Below are 16,763 nucleotides of genomic sequence, written 5' to 3'. Positions count from 1 at the left end.
ATCGATTTAGCATTTAAGAAAAATTTGAATTGTTTAATTTGGCGCCAAAACTGGAAAACAAAGGGACGTACCTCATCGCTCTGGTCCCTTGGAGAGGGACAGGAGCGATTCACCATTTTTGTCTTGACTTTTGCATTTTTTACGTCCAACTCCTTCATCTCCACGTTGAAAATCAATCATCTTGATGGTCCTTCGAATTTGATCGCCTTGTGTGCGTATATGGGTGTCCTTTAAGTGCATATCGCCCTGGTCCTTGTCCAAAGGACAGGAGCGATCTTCTAATTTCCACGTTCAATATGCATCTTCTAACTTCGATCTTTATTGTAGGGCGAACAACACCTATGCTTGTTCCTTTTGCGTTTGTTTCATTTGTTTGCACGAAGTGTTTGGACGCATTAAAGGGACCATCGCCCTTGTCCCTTGGAGAGGGACAGGAGCGATCCACGTTTTCTCCTTAACCTTGGCAATTTTAAACTTCAATCTTCTTTGCAATGTCTTCCAAACGATGTCCCTTGCCTCGCTTATCCTCGCCTAACTTTGATCGTGAAGGAACGTGAGTGTTTTTAATGATATCGCCCTGGTCCTTGTCCAAAGGACAAGAGCGATGTGAGGCTTTTACATTATTTGGCGATGTTTGGACGTTCAAAACCCTTGCGAATTATCTTCAAACGATGCCTTGGACCATATGCTATCTTAGGACGTCTTGACTTAGCTTGATCTTGAAGCAAAACGATGAATCCAAAGCAAATCGCCCTGGTCCCTTGGAGAGGGATAGGAGCGATATAGTCTCCATGCTCAAAATGATGATCATTTTACGTTCAAAACTCTTGTATATCGTCCTTTTATCATACCATGGACCCTCTAGAACATTGCAACATCTTGTCCTTACGTAAATTTTGCATGAGACGGCCAATGCATCTAACATCGCCCTGGTCCCTTCTTGAGGGACAGGAGCGATCTATGTTATAGGGTGTCAATTTCTTCATTTTAACGTCCTTTGAGTGTTTGCGCATGATGAAGACGCCTTGAAATGCCCCTCGCCACCTTGTCTTGACTTGTGTCGACCTTGAACTTTGGAGGAACGACCTTGAACTTGCGTAGGAAGTATTATCACCATTGTATCGCCCTGGTCCCTTGGAGAGGGACAGGAGCGATCCTTCCCTTGTGGCCACTATCTCACTTTGCCAGGTTCCAAGTTTATATTCAACGGATTCGTCCCTCTTCACTCCATTCGTCCATGCCTTGACATCATCCGTAACCTTGCAAGAAAAGCAATTATATCAAAAATCGCTCTGGTCCCTTCCTGAGGGACAAGAGCGAACTAGGCATTTAACACTGTTATGGACGTCCCAAAAATCTTCAATTTATATTCAATGCGTTCATCTCATGTTTTCCCTTGTTTTTGAACGTAAACTTGCCTTGACCCTAGTCTGGATTTTGCAAAATGAAGGAAATCGCTCTGGTCCCTGGGAGAGGGACAGGAGCTACAAGGTACCTCGCCCTGGTCCCTTCCTGAGGGACAGGAGCGATTTGGTCAATATAGGTCATTCTCCTTCGTTTTTGCATCTCAAATTATATTCATTTGGCAAAGTATCTTCCTTCGGACCCTTTCAAATTGTTAAGTTTTCAAAATCTTGCAAGGACAAGGCGAAATTTGAATTGTAGCTCCGGTCCTTCACTGAGGGACAGGAGCGATTTTCCTCCTGGAGGCATTTCTGTGCTCATGAAAATCTTCAATTTATATTCAATGGAAAGATCTCGCCGTTCTCCATCACTTCCAACTTGAAATTTGTCTGGACTCTGCAGGGGTGATGAGATATTTGAAAATGAGCTCCCGTCCTTCACTGAGGGATAGGAGCGATTTTGCTCCTACAGGCCAAAATAACAAGATTTTTCACATTTTAACACTTCACGAGGCGAAAACAAATCAATTCCAATGCCCAGGATCAAAATTCAAAAAAAGTCAAAATTTGGTCAAAATATTCAATCGGACAAAAATTCACATTGACGGTCAACACTTAGACAAATTCAAGCTCTGCATTAACATTCCAATTGAAAATTAGACCATTTTGGCGAATTCATTTCATTCAAAATTTGCATCCTAAAAAAGGAAGCTCAAAAGCCCTCAAAAACGACTGGATTTTGGCCTGAAAAAGACAAAATTTAAAACCCTAAGGTTTGACCCTAAATCCAGACGACCAACTGACTAACAAAATCCTAAAAACGAAAGCAAAAGCGAGCGAAAAACAAGCAAAAAGAGGGGGTCCCCATTTGCGATGGGGCGATGTGTGAAATGGTCACAACAAGACCCTACATCCATGAACCCTGGAGTCATCTCGAGTGATCCTTAAGCTAATCTTCAGCATCCGAGAGATTTTGTTCAAGAGAGGATAAGATACTTTTGGGTATTTTATTTTGTGTTCGCATGTGCATAAAAAACACATCAACAATAACTAATGTAGATTAAATGGATCAATCTTTGAGAGCATTTCTATAATACTCCACATCATATGTCCATAGGTATCACTCTATTCAAAGCTTTGCATGGATATGATGCTTTATTCTTTGTTATTTTGATTGCCATAAATAGAAAAGTGTCAAAATCAAGAGACTTGGTTCAAAAAAGCCAAGAATTTCTGAAGGCACTTAAGGTTAATCTCCAAAAAGCTCATAATCAGCAAAAGGTGTGTGCAAATTACCATTGGTTGAAAAGACTTTCGAGGTTGAGGATATGGTTTTCTTGAGGTTGTCACTTGACAACAAAATTTCCTCTTCTTTTGCATTGGCACTCATCCTTGTCCAAGAGAGCACCATCATCTAGGCACACGTCTATACACTAGACTTGAAATTTTATTAAATCTACCACTTTTATATCAGCACATGCCATTGTCTAGGTAGGCACCTATACACTAAAGGAAAATTTGATAGAACCCAAGCTACTTTGTAGTGGTATGCACTAGTCTCTTGGCACACATCAATACACTATAAAAATATTTTCAACTTTTTGAACAAGATTCTCTTTGTATTGGTGCACACTAAACTCTTGGTGTGTGCAATACAAGCGAGGTATTTTTGTAATATCCTTTGTGAGATCTTCTCTAATTTTGCAATTTATTGAGTCAATTATGCTTATAGTTTTTATGGAAATGTATAATGGAAATATTGCTATATAAGCCTTAGATGAGAATACTCCGAATGGATTAGCAAAGTGATTAATTGGTGAGCCTATATGGATGTGAAGTATTCTAATAGACAGTAATTTCTGATACAAATCTCTAAATATTGCTCCAAGTGAAATATAGATTCCTATTAAGGAGAAGGTTTGTGATTATGTCTCACAGATATACAAGAGATCCAGTGAGTCTTTATGCTTCACTTAGTTTACAGTCAGTATAAGAAAGAGTATAATCTCTGACCCCTTATTAATCTGATCGCTATCTCTGAATGATGAATTCTGACCATGTGATTAAATGACTATGGATTGGGTATGGAAGACTTGAGTTCTGATTCTGATCGCTATTCCCGATAAATCTCCTTGTAATTTTGCGATGACTTGACGCCTTCTCAGCTTAGTTTACTCTATACTCATACGTCCTTGGCCTTGCTACGGGTAGGTAAATACCACCTTCACTCGGCTGCTTGATTTCTCTTCTAGAGCGCTCCAAATCTGGAATAAATATACAAAAACCAAATTACCCTCTTCTTAAGAATCCATGATCCTCTCCTTATACCCCTTGAATGGGCATGATGTGAGGAGTTGTATCCCCCACAGCCATATCTTTTGCAAACAATGTAATTAATTATGCCCCTTCCCTTAATGAGTCTTATTCTTAACAACCTTGTTAAGGAATTAATCATCCTTTGATTGAACTGTTTATTCTCTTCTTGGACAACAATAGATTTATTATTAACTAATTAATGTAAGTGACATCCTTGGCTTGCAATGCCTTTGGATGATGCTATTTCTTGATCGATTTGCTTAGAGATCGAACCTATTACAATTTGTTCCAAGATTTGACTCCTTTGTGAAAGTGCATCTAATTCCTTAATCACGTGTTGACAAATTTTGCCTGGGTGGTTAGCAAATGATATCATTCTCCAAGGCATATGCCTAATCCTTGGCAAGCACCTATACAATAAGTTTAAGTTCTCAACCTAATGTGTTTGGCTCTTCTCCATGCACCTTCCTAAAAATTTCTTTACACAACTTTTCTGTCATCAGATTTTTATCCAAGTAGAAAATTTGATTGAAATGAGCTTTTTATATTGGCAAACTTGTGCACCATCCGAGACAAGTTTGGAGAAGGCACTCAAAAAGATGAAAGTAGCATATTTGATCAGGCACATTTACCTTCTTTCAAGGGCAACGAGATTAAAAAAACTTTGTGTAAGCATGTGCAATTGCTTAATCACAGGCCAATACATTGGATTTTTTTATTTTTAAAACTTTTCCATCTTTGTCGATTTTAATCTTAAAAAATGTGCCTCTGGTATATTCTTAATGCACCTTTCACAAAAAATTCTTAGTTCAAACACATGACCAATTGCAAATCAGTGCCATAACATATGCAAATGAACCGATATCATTTCAGTTGTCAATATACAACATAACAAGGCCGATGGTAATCGGTGGCAATGTTTGATAAAACTCGATCAATATTAATCGGTGGCAATGTTTGGTTTAAGCCTGATTAATATATACGGTGGCAATTAAAATGGTTTAAGCCTGATAACTTAAGTTAGTCGGTTAACAATTCATTTAACCCGATAACAATAGTTAGTTGGTGGCAATGCATTAAGCCCGATAACCATTTAATTCATCAAGCCCGATCATTATGTAAATTCGGTGGCTATTAAAATGGTAACCCGATAATGAATCGGGGGGTTAGAACAAAACCCGATCATTATCGGTTTATCAGTTTAATAGTTTGCACTTAATTTAATCATCAGTTTGCATGAGTAACATAACTGATAGATGTTGTAACAGAATAAGGAGAGCAATTATAACATAAATATCAGATAAAGGAATAATCAGTGAGATCTGAAATTATCTATCGATGAGATAGATGATTGAATGGGAGACTTCATTTATCTCCCATTCAATCATTTATCTTACCGAAGCTATTATGTATCAACAAAATGAACAGGCAAGCCATAATTCAAGTCACCCCTTAATAAGATAATCAATGTTGTGGTAGAAAACCACCCATTTTTTGCCACTCCTCATCTTCAAAGTGAACCTGTTATCACAAAAACTTACACCCTTGCTGAGCTATCAACTCAGCAACCTTGTGAAACATGGAAACAACCCCGAAGTGTGGGACCTTGCATGAGGGGGTTGAATCTCCAGAGAAGGCCGGCTTCCTTCTCAATCCAGGTGTAGGTGTTGAACCAACTCAACACTTCAAAACTAACTCCTAGGCCTATCCTAACAAATTGTAGAGGTAAAGGGAAGAGAGAAATGCTTGAAATAAAAGGAGGTGATGCACCAAGAAGAGATTGTTCCTCTCCCTACCCGAAATGACACAAAAAATCAACTGAAACACCCAGGAGATGCACAAACTTCAGTTGTATGAGTGACCCCAATACATGTATGAAGGTTAGAATTCACTGAAGACCAAGAGGGGAGGAGGTTTCCCACAAGTCACACTCATAAATAAATTTAACACAGCATATATGACAGAAGAACCACAAAACATACACCTATGATGAAGGTAAGGAAACATGCACAGCATACATAAGTTGAAAGTAGGCAAGAATGGTGATTTCAATTAATTATAAGGCAAATGGCCAAACTTACAGTTGCACAAATGCAAGATAAATACAAGAGAAGTGGGAGAGCATGGAATAGCTCAAGCCATCAAGGAGAGAACCCTTTACAATGAGGCTTAAAATCCTTATATAGAAAAATGGTTATAAGAGTGATCATGACCCCTGCATGTCAGTCTGGGAGTGCAGGGAAGTGCATGCACTTGACTTGTACATGCAAGCAACCTAGCCATACCCACAAAAGGCAACCCTGAGAAGGTGGATTGAGTGACCTTCCAAAGTCAGAGTCTGCAAACATGACATAAGTCACCACAAAGAGCATGGCCCCATACCTCCCTTGATGGAAATCCTGCCAAAAACATTAAATGCCCCCTGTGGCTCCACAAAAGAAAGTGTATAAGTCACCAAAACTGTCGGAGCATTTAAAACCTTGAGTGTCGATCATGCCATCCGGAAGTGTCGGCAATCGGAAGGAAGTCTGGGGACTTCGGAAACTCGGGTTCCCGAAGTGGGGAAGACAAGGAAGGAACTTCAAAACCTCGGGGTTCCGGAGTTCCAAGGAAGAGGAAGGAGAGCAACAGGGAACTTCGAAACCTAGGGGTTCCGGAGTTCCGGGGAACTAAAAAAAGGCTAAGGAAGGAACCTCGGGGTTCCAAAGTTCCGAGGGAACTAGAGAGAAAAGGCAAAGAGGGTAGGAACTTCGGAACCTCAAGGTTCCGGAGTTCCGGGAAAGAAGAAAGGGAAGCAAAGGAAGAGAACTTCGGAACCTCGAGATTCCAGAGAAAGGAAGGAAGGAAGGATAGGAGGGAACCTCAGAACCTCGGGGTTCTGAGGTTCCGGAGTTCCGGGGAAACTAGGAGGCAAGGAAAAGGCGGAACTGCACAAGGAACCTCGGAACCTCGGGGTTCCAGAGTTCCGGAGAAGGGAAGAAGTAAAGAAAGGAACTTCGGAACCTCGGGGTTCCGGAGTTCTGGGAAAAGAAGGAAAGACAACAAAGGGAAGGAACTTCGGAACCTCGGGGTTCCGAAGTTCCAAAGGTTCCGAAGTTCCGAAGAAAGGAGAAAACGAAGAGAGAACTTCGGAACCTCGGGGTTCCGGAGTTCCGGAGAAAGGAGAAAACGAAGAGGGAACTTCGGAACCTCGGGGTTCCGGAGTTCCGGACAAAGAGGAGGAACTTCGGAACCTCGGAGTTCCAGAATTCCGGGGAAGGAAGAAAGGCCAAGGGAGGAACTTCCTTCGGACAAGGCAACACTTTGCACTTCATGATTCTTTTGTTTTCTCTTTGATCAACTAGGGCAACGCTGGTCCATGGATCGTATCTCTGATCGGTTCTTACTGATGGACCAAGGGTGTCATAAAATGACAATAGAAACCACTACAAACAAAAGACCAAAGGAACCTTTTGAAACTACATTTCAAAATGATAGTCAGAACATTGCCAACCAACACATGGAAAGATGTTAAATTTTGCAACACAAGCCTGCAAGATCAAATAGCAAACTAGAACACCTTCCACAAGCGAGAGTAGCAAGAAAGGTATGCCATATTCCTCAAAAGAAAAGACTACAAAATTGAAATTACAATGCATAATGATGTGCTTATACAAAGAACAAAAAGATGCCCTAAACTAAATTTAGGAGAACTTAAAAAAAAAGCATGAGGACTTAAATAAAGCTCAAGTATATGTTGAGACATGGACCGGCTAGGACTCAAACCTAGGACCTTCCATACACTGTTGGAGTTCTCTACCACTGAGCTATTGGCCCCTCTTGGACCAGTCCATCGTCGGTCCGGGTGTGGCTTATTTCCAACACCAACACTCCCCCTTAAGCCACACCTCTCGTGTGCTTGGGGCTCCTAGCCTGGACTTGGCTCTGATACCATGTTGAGACATGGACCAGCTAGGACTCAAACCTAGGACCTTCCATACGCTGCTAGAGTGCTCTACCACTGAGCTATTGGCCCCTCTTGGACCAGTCCGTCGTCAGTCTGGGTGTGGCTTATCTCCAACAGCAACAGTATAGCTACACTAGAAGCACAACTAAGTGAACTTAAGCAAGAAAAAACATAACTCACGATAAAAGTGCCTAAGTTTAGCTTAAGTGAAAAAGTAATTAAGGACCTAATTAATTAAATAATTAGATAATTATCTTAATTACTCCAACAAATGTATTTATGTAAATGTGTCCACTTTCAAGTTTCAATGTTATTTGCTCACCATATTGGCAAAAGATGGTAAAAGAAAATTGAGGCTCCAAAAGAGTACAAGGGCTCCAGTTATGAGGTGTGTAGCACCTTATTGGAAAAGGAGGTCAAGTTTGTTGAAGATTCATTGAAGCCCGTAAAGGAATCATGGGTTGAGACAAGTGTGCCCATTGTTTTAGATGGGTATAAAGATGCAAAAAATAGGCCCTTGATCAATGTCATAGTGGTGTCCCCTGAAGGGTTAATGTTTTTGAGAGTTGTGGATTGTGAGAGGCAAATATAATATAGTCAAATTATTGCTGATATTCTCATCACATTCATTGAGGGAGTGGGACCCCATGATGTTGTTCAAGTCATTATGGCCAAAGCAAAGAATTGTAGAGCTGTTGGGTTTTGGTTGAGGAACAATTCACATTTATTTTGCACACCTTGTGTGGTCCACTCTCTCAATCTTATGCTACAAAAGAATGAGAGCAAAATTGATTTGATCAAAGAGTTGTATGCAAAGATTTAGGGCATCCAAACGTTCATTACCAACCACTACAAGTCTCTAGGCATTTTAGATCATTTTCAAAATTGGAGCTATCAAAGGTAAGTGAAGTAGTATAAAATTTTACATTTTCATAGTTTCATGTGTATTCTAATTCTTCTTTAAAGTTTTTTTTTAAATTTTCATTAGTTTTTTTTTTCAATAAGTTGCAAATACCCGTTTCACCTCTAACACAATCCTCTTGACACAAATAAAAAAAAATTCAATAAGTTAGAGAGGCGCTTTCTAGCATGGTGATTAACCAAAATTGGTCTATATGGAGGCAAACCAACTCTGACAAGGCAACAAGAATTAAGTAAATGATATTAGATGACTCATGGTAGGATTATGTGGAGTATCTCCTTAGTTTCATTGAGCCCATTTTGAGCATGAATCACTATACTCACATGGACAAGCCTTGCATAGGAGAGATATTTTATGGAATCAACTCAATGATTGAGAAGATGAAGTGCATCATAAATGCAAAAGAGACAGACCTTGAAGAGACTTTCTTCAAACAAATGGACACAATTTTTGAAGAAAGATGGAACAAAATTATTGTTGCGACATTTCCACACTTCGCCCCATTGCAAATGGGGACCCCCACATTTTTTTCTTTGTGGCATAGGTGGTTTAGCTTAGTTGTCTTTAGCTTGGCAATAGTCATAGTCTTTAACCTTTGTTTGTGATAGAGGTTTGTCTTGTTGGTCCGAGTAAGGTATGTTGATCAATCATTCAAGTGACTTGGAATGTGTCTTGTCCTTAGTGTGCAATCAACTCAAGGAGTCATGTTTCATGTCTGAGACCCATCGTGGTGGAGCATCAAGACTGATTTTTAGGGGCAAAATCATGCAAAGTACAAAATGTTGTCAAAAGATGTAAAATGTTGTCGACATTGACAAAAATTGTGAAAAGTTGGGTTGTCAAAGTTGCTAGAATGTTGTCAAGATTGCTAAAAAATGTAAAATGTTGCAAAGTTGTTGTCAAGACAAATTGCTAAGGATTTAGGGTTTTAAAATGCTAAGTGGGGAAGATGGAAATTTCATACCTAGACAAGGAAAATTCCTTGTCAAGGTCAAATTTTCTGACCTTGACAAGAAAGATATAATGAGAGAATTTTAAAAAATTCTTTGAAGTGGTGGGTGCAAGGAAATTTTTGTGAGTGCAATTCCAAATTAACTTGTGGAATTTCAAAAAATTGGTTTTCCATAGCAAATTCCCATGTTTTCACTTGGAAATCCTTCACCAATATTTTGCCCATAGGAATTTTTGTTCAAGACATCAAAAATCCAGCTCAAATGTGGATTAGCGCTCACAATTCCAGCTCAACTAGGTTCTAGCACCTAGGAGTCCAGCTAAGGTAAGGAATTTACAAAAGGGATAGCGCTCAACAATCCAGCTAAGACTAGAAATTGCGCCCAACATTCTAGCAACTCATGGAATAGCACACTCATTTTGACTCCATTTAAGTGGCACTAGGGTGAAGTTTGCTTTAAAAGTTGGCCCTCTTATTGACAAAATCAAATCTTGAAAATCAAAATTGAAACATGAAATACAAGTCAGCTAGTCCAAATGGGGGTTTAGTTTAAATCAAGGAGCACTATAAGGGAGAAGTATGATTTATTAATTCATCATCCTAATGCGAATTTGAATCAGAAGTGCAGACCTAACTCGCAGATCAAGGCAGAGCAGATAATTATTATTTGATGCATTTTTTAAGATGTTTTGATAGGTGCACCCAATCTTCTATTTATAACCCCCCTAAGAATGCCAAAAGTTGCAAATTTACCTAGCCGGCCTTAGGAAATAAGTAAAAGCCTTTTAGAATTCATTGATCCAAGGTGAATATCTGACCTAGCCAACCTAAATATAAATTTGATTTATTCAATTCAAACAATTGAATTCCTAAGTCAGCCTAGTGTTGGGAATGCAATTTCAACTGTGAAGAGGCCTATAAAACAAAGACAAATCTAATCATTCAAACATCAAATTAACTCAATTCCAAGGCGGGCAACATAAGGGCAGACCTGAGCAAAGATAACCAGCAGATCTGAGACAAATTTTAATCAATTACCTTTCAATCTGGAGGGAATTTTGTTAGCTTATAGAGCAGATTGCAATGTTGTGAGACATTTACATCAGGTTTTGAGGCAGACCTAATGCGAACTACCAGGCCTAATATAGATTTTCAATTCAGACCTGATTGAGAACGATTTCCACCAGCAGAAAGTCATTTCCAGACTTGAAAATTCAAATTCCAGACTGGGAGGAGTTTTTAGGAAGTATGGTTTGAGAAGTGTTAGTGTTTATCTCATTTATTCCTTGATGTTTTGATGCAAAATTTCGTTGTCTTTCAGGTTTGACACAAGAAGTTCAAGATCTACACATTCAAGCCAAAGGGAGATGAAGGATTCAGCTGTGACAAGCATTTCTTGACATCGAGAGGGAGATCAGCACATTCAATACAAGGTTCACATTTCGATGATGAAGTCAAGGAGAAACATCATCACAACTTCAAAGATGCAACTTGGAGTAGGCTTCACAAAGATTGCTCTACAAGCATGGCAACGACTGAAGAGGATCAAGATAACATTGCTCTACATGAAGATCATCACAACCTCAAAGATTTAATCACATGGAGAGGGTGATCAAAGGGAGGGAACTCATCAAGGTTAAGGACACCAAGAAATCCATACTCAAGAAAGGAATTTCATTCATGGAGGAGGCATCAAGGAAGGAACACCTCAATGAAGTAAGTGTAAAGATCTCAAAGACTTCACAGCAATGCAAAAGAGGAGAACTACATGGAACGTATTACAAAAACTACCAGATCTTGAATTTTCGATCCCAAGTTCAACATGCACTATAACTTCAAGGAAATCAATCACACCAAAGACATGTTCCACCTTTTAGGACAACAAGATGCACATAGATAAGATGATTGCAACATGTTCCACAATATGGTGCCGTGAATGGAATCCGGAAGGGGTCTTTAACTGTTTTTGCATTCAGCCACCTAAAGTCCGCATAGATCCTTATCTGATTTAACTCCTTTTTTAAGGAATATGACAATTGGCAAGACCCACTCGCTCATTTCTACTTTGAAGATTATGCCAACCTCTAACATATTCTCAATATCTTCATGTATCTTGGCGGCATAAGTTTTGTTCATTCGATAAGGTCGCTTCCATACAGGTTGTGCACCCAATACAAGGGGGATTCGGTGTATGCACAGTTTTGGTGGTATCCCCTTCAAGTCCTTGTACATCCAAGTGAAGGTGACCTTGTACTCCATGAATATCTTCAATGCAACTAACTTCAATACAAGGTCCTAGTTGTCATTGACCAAGATGACCTTCGAGTTGTCTTCACCGCCAAAATTCAACTTCTTCACACTAGACTCTTCATACTTTGTATCATCCACCTGTGCAACTCCCTCTCTGTACTCCTCATACTTCGGGGGTAAGGTAGCACTGTTTGTACCCTGGTCACCTTCCTCAATCTCCCCAATCTGTAGAATGTTGCATTCAAGGTGGAAGACTTCATAGTCTTCCATTTGCCAATGGAATAGACCATTTAGGGAACTTATTTCATCTTTTGAGCAATCTTCCAATTCAACCACACCTTCATCATTAGGTTCCATTACTTTCCTTCATCCAAACCCAAATCTCCATCTTCAGACTTTGAATTGAAGGATGCCAATTCTTCACCCACTGCCTAATTCCTTAGGTCGATGACGTACTTCCTCCCTTCACTCTCAATTGAGAGTGTATTCCTCTTCCAAATATGGTTTGCCTTCGCAGTAGTCAACGAATCTCTCCTGAGGAGTGCATTGTAGGCCTTCTTCTGCAGTGGGATGACTGCAATATCAAAGAAAAAATACTATGTGCTGATTGTTACTTTTTGTGCTATCAATATTCTCAATGCCTCAATGCCACGTTGGTCGGCACCCACCAAGTGGAAGGTTGGCAGCCAGAGTGTTGACTTCTAAGGCACTTCAAAGTGTCCTTCAGTAGCACATCAACTCCCAAACCATCATCAATGATGGTATTTGTGAGCTTCCGCACCATTATTTCCATCTCGATGACAACAAGGTTTCTCCCAATGCACACTATCAATAACATTGGGTCACTGGCCAAGTTACCTTCACTTGATGGTTTCATCATCAGTTCCTCCCACGGATTGCATTGTTTCTCGCCAATTGCCTTCACCAACTATATTAACGATGGCCATCTTCAATTGTGGCATACTTTAAGGAAGGTTTATTACCTTTACAAGTATTGTTGTTTGCAGCACCTTTCATACTATGTTCTTTTCAAATTCTAATCACAATCGAGTATCGGCAGCTTCATTTGAGGCTCTTCTTTTCATCCACCATTGCCTATTCCACATTAGCTTTGGCTTCCCGAAGTCTCTCCTTCATACGAGGGTCTGGGTATATTGCCTTCTTTGTTTGCAGCCTAGTGATTGCCATTACTTCTTCATCTGTCTCTTCCACAACTGACATATTTACCCCTTTTTACTTCGAGTAGTCAACATCTGCAAGGTTCCCAGACCCACACAGCTTGCACAGCATGCCTGCATTGTTTTCACCGCTTTGGCACTCTAGAGCAAAGTGGCCCCATTCATTGCATTTTTGTCACTAGATCATGGGTCTCCCCTTCACATCATATTGTATTCTACTCCTTGTGCCACTATTGTTATTATTATAGTGGTTTCCTCGCCTATTACAATATCCACCAAGAGATGCATTAGAATTGGCAAGTGGTTTTGGCAGTGTGGTCGATAGGGTTGCTCATCTACATTGTATGTAATAACAACAAAAACAATTCTTGATGATCCAGTTGATCACATTTTGCATCATTGATAGGAATACAGTTTATTCTTGTCACATTTTGTTCTCTATTATTTGTGCTTTCCATTGCCTCTAGATCTTGGCAAATTCTCACAGTGTGACCTACTTTATAATCGATGCACCACATTTCTTTGTTGTACTTGGGATTTTCATTCTTAGCCTTCAACTCCATCATACACATCATGTCCTTCCTCAAGACTTGTACTGTTTTGATTTATCTTCATTGTTGTTGTCCTCCATACTCTCGTCATCGCTCACTTTCTTTTTCCCTCATGATGTTTTGTAACTTTTGTTTCACTTTCAATGTCCATCGCTTGATTGTAAGCGTTGGCATATGAAGACAAAGGTACTACCTTCATTTTTGTTCTGGAGGAGGGAATCAATACCTCAACGAACCACCTTTTCTTAAATCTATCAACTAGATGGTTCTCCATCTTACCAACAACTCCTTGAGCCTACAATTGTAAGCTCATACATTTTCCTTGTTTGAAGTTATAGATTTCAGCCACAATCTCATTATCATCCCTCGGGAGTTTAAATTCCTCCTACAATGCCTTCTTCAAGATATCCCAGGATTTTATGTGTTTATCTTCCAACTCTAAGATCCAGTCAATAGCCACCCTTAATATTGCGGGAAATGATCTCAACCAATAATCCTTGTCAATCTGACTACTTGCCAACCATATGGTTTCACATGTCTAGCAATATCTTGCTGGATCCTCCAATCTATTACTGATGAACTTGGGAAGTTTCAACTTGTCCACACTTGGACTTGTTGGGGGGTCACCACCGTCCTCGAATAGTGTGTACCGTTTGCCCAGGACTAGATTGGATTATTTTTCTCTCAACGTTACAGTGCTTAGTTTGCACTCTCGGCCATGTGCGAACCCTCTACACATCCACCGTCTACATCCTTCGCACCTTAGTTACCTTCCTCGATTCTAGACTCCCTCCTCCCCAAGGTCTTCAGCTCAAGCCCCCTATTCTTGATTCCTCTTCTATATATAGGTTCTCAATATGATGCAATTTTTTTTCAAATATTTCAGCAACCTCGTCCCCAAGCTTCTATCCTTTGTGTTCTTCGTCACGTACCAACTATATGGACAAGCTAATCTCTATGGACTTGCTCCCGAAGTCTTCGTCCGACGTTGATTGTACGGGTTGGTTGTTTACTTAGTCTACAAGGTTTCCATCTACTTTGTAGAAGAGATGTAGGTTCCTAGCAACTTCCTCCCACATACGAGGTGTTGTGTCCGTTTGCCAAATGATTGTCTCTCCCGACTACAACTTCGGTTGACACTTCTACTTCTAATCCTTGTTGGATTCTATGATTCCTCGACGATCCTCCGTAACCACTGTCATTGTTCACTTTACCCTTTAAGCCAAAGAGATCTCCTCACCAATCCCTCTCCCTCCTCTCGGCTATTTGCAGTAGCCTTCTTTCCTTATCTGGTCATAGGGGCAATAATCACCGGAGGTACGACATCTACTTGTGTCACGCTCTTCTTCCTCCCTCTGATTCCTTTCCTCCTACTATTGCAGTCTTTGTTGCCGACGCTACTCTCGGTCCCTTTCCTCCTGCAGATCTCAAGGATCAATGAAGTTTTGTGCCAACAGCTTTGGGAGTCTTTGGAGAAGGTGGTTGACCACATCGTTCACTATCAGGTCATCACAAATGACGCTCTTAGGGACCTCTCATTGGAGAGCTTCCATTTGAACGTACTGATTGACGGAAAGTTCCCACAGGTAAACCAATTCCTGCATCAATCTGTCCTCAATTGTTTCTTCTTCTTTTTCAGTAGTTTCCGATACTTCCTGGTCGAATGGTTGGCCCATTACATTGCCAAATGCCTATCGGCATACTGCCTATCTGTGGCTTAGATCTCTAAGTTCATATCAGCAATGATGCCAAAATGTTTACTCCCAAAGGGAACTAGTTTAGATTAAGCTAAGTAAACAATAATAGAAATCACATCATACAACAATGCACTTAATAGTTCAAATAACACAATATGGCCAGAAAGATATATCATCATTGTCTCCAAAATGTAATGTGTACAACCAATCCCAGTTTCCAAGACACAATGAAGTACATATATATTACCTAGCGGTTTGTTAAGACTACCAAAAACTACTCGGAAACAAATGTTAATACACTGCCAACTAAACCATTTTTAATTAACAACACATTTTATTTATGAACACAAGAACTGCCGACTACATATGTTGAATTTGATAAGTGAAGAAAATACAACTGCTTTTTCAAATGAATACAGCCGAGCCAAGTCTAAATTTATATCAAAATAAAATAAGTATGGTCTGCGTGGTAAAACCTTTGATGTGCATTTCTGAAATTTCCAGATAAAGCTGCTTCTTGTGCTGTGAGAAGTGCTAATGGTGGACTAATGGCACGCAAAATGCTTGAAGATAAAAGGAAGTAACCATACAGTACAAACTGTCCTTTATACCTGGCATAGAAAAGCAGATGATAAATTTAGTAATGAATCTGCTTAGATGTTCCTAACACTTCCTTGAACATGTCATGCTGGATTTCTGAGAAGTCAAGTACCCAATTGTCTTTGCTAAAGAGCGGCTGAAGAGTATGACATCTAATACAGGCTTAAAGGTGTACGAGTATAGCTCACTTATTGATGAGCAGAACTTTGCAACATCTTCTGTAATTCGCTGCCAAAAAAGAAATATCTTCAGATACAAATGTATACTAAAAAGAAGTAGAATAGGACATGGTTTTCAGAAAAACAATTAAAAAATAAGCAAGAAATACCATTGAGATGGCACATTTTATTTTATTAAGAAGCAACTCAATATTCAAAGTAGAAGCTCATTGTACCTGATCTGGATTTGAAAGCCCTCTTAAATTAGATGCCACATAATAAACATGGTTTGTAAGGTAAGCTTGGTGCAGATGCTCTGTGAGAACTTTCTGTAATGAAAGACTGATAATAGTCTGAACTCGAAGTAAACATTGAAACGTCAGATAAAAGACCATATTGAGCATGCCTCAAAAAACAATCAATGAAATTCCAGAACAACATCAGAGTACAGATGGATACTATCTTTGAGAAATCAATACATTTATGCTACTGATAATTTATAAGTGTTTATACATATCTTTTTCACCCTCTTAAGGTTTCCACCAGCATTTAAGAAATGTGGGGAGGAGAGAAATCTACTTTTCTCTTTCCTCTCCTCCATCCAAGCTCTCCAATCCCTTCTCCCAACGTCTTCAGAGATTTTCCATTACTTTTCACATATTTTTGTAAAATACAGATGCATGCCCTGTCACTTCCAAAAGACTCCTAGACCTTGGCCTCTTCAGTCTTCTGGAAGGCATCTACTAACCTTCTTTATAACAGTTTGTTTAGAATTCCAGCTAGCTTATGT

General features: G+C 39.6%; 1 protein-coding gene across 1 annotated transcript in view; it reads right to left on the bottom strand.

The window, feature by feature from the left end:
• Positions 1–16,763, bottom strand: part of LOC131034070 (uncharacterized) — a 123,824-nt gene that overhangs the window by 65,976 nt on the left and 41,085 nt on the right. The window contains exons 5-7 of the mRNA XM_057965421.2: positions 16,210–16,326; positions 15,928–16,043; positions 15,692–15,826 (exon numbers count right to left, since the gene is read on the bottom strand). Coding sequence (XP_057821404.2) covers positions 15,692–15,826; positions 15,928–16,043; positions 16,210–16,326 — 368 coding nt within the window. The remainder of the gene's footprint in view (positions 1–15,691; positions 15,827–15,927; positions 16,044–16,209; positions 16,327–16,763) is intronic.

This window comes from Cryptomeria japonica, chromosome 2, assembly GCF_030272615.1.
Source record: "Cryptomeria japonica chromosome 2, Sugi_1.0, whole genome shotgun sequence".
Taxonomy (NCBI): domain Eukaryota; kingdom Viridiplantae; phylum Streptophyta; class Pinopsida; order Cupressales; family Cupressaceae; genus Cryptomeria; species Cryptomeria japonica.
This window is presented reverse-complemented; position numbering and strand designations above follow the sequence as displayed.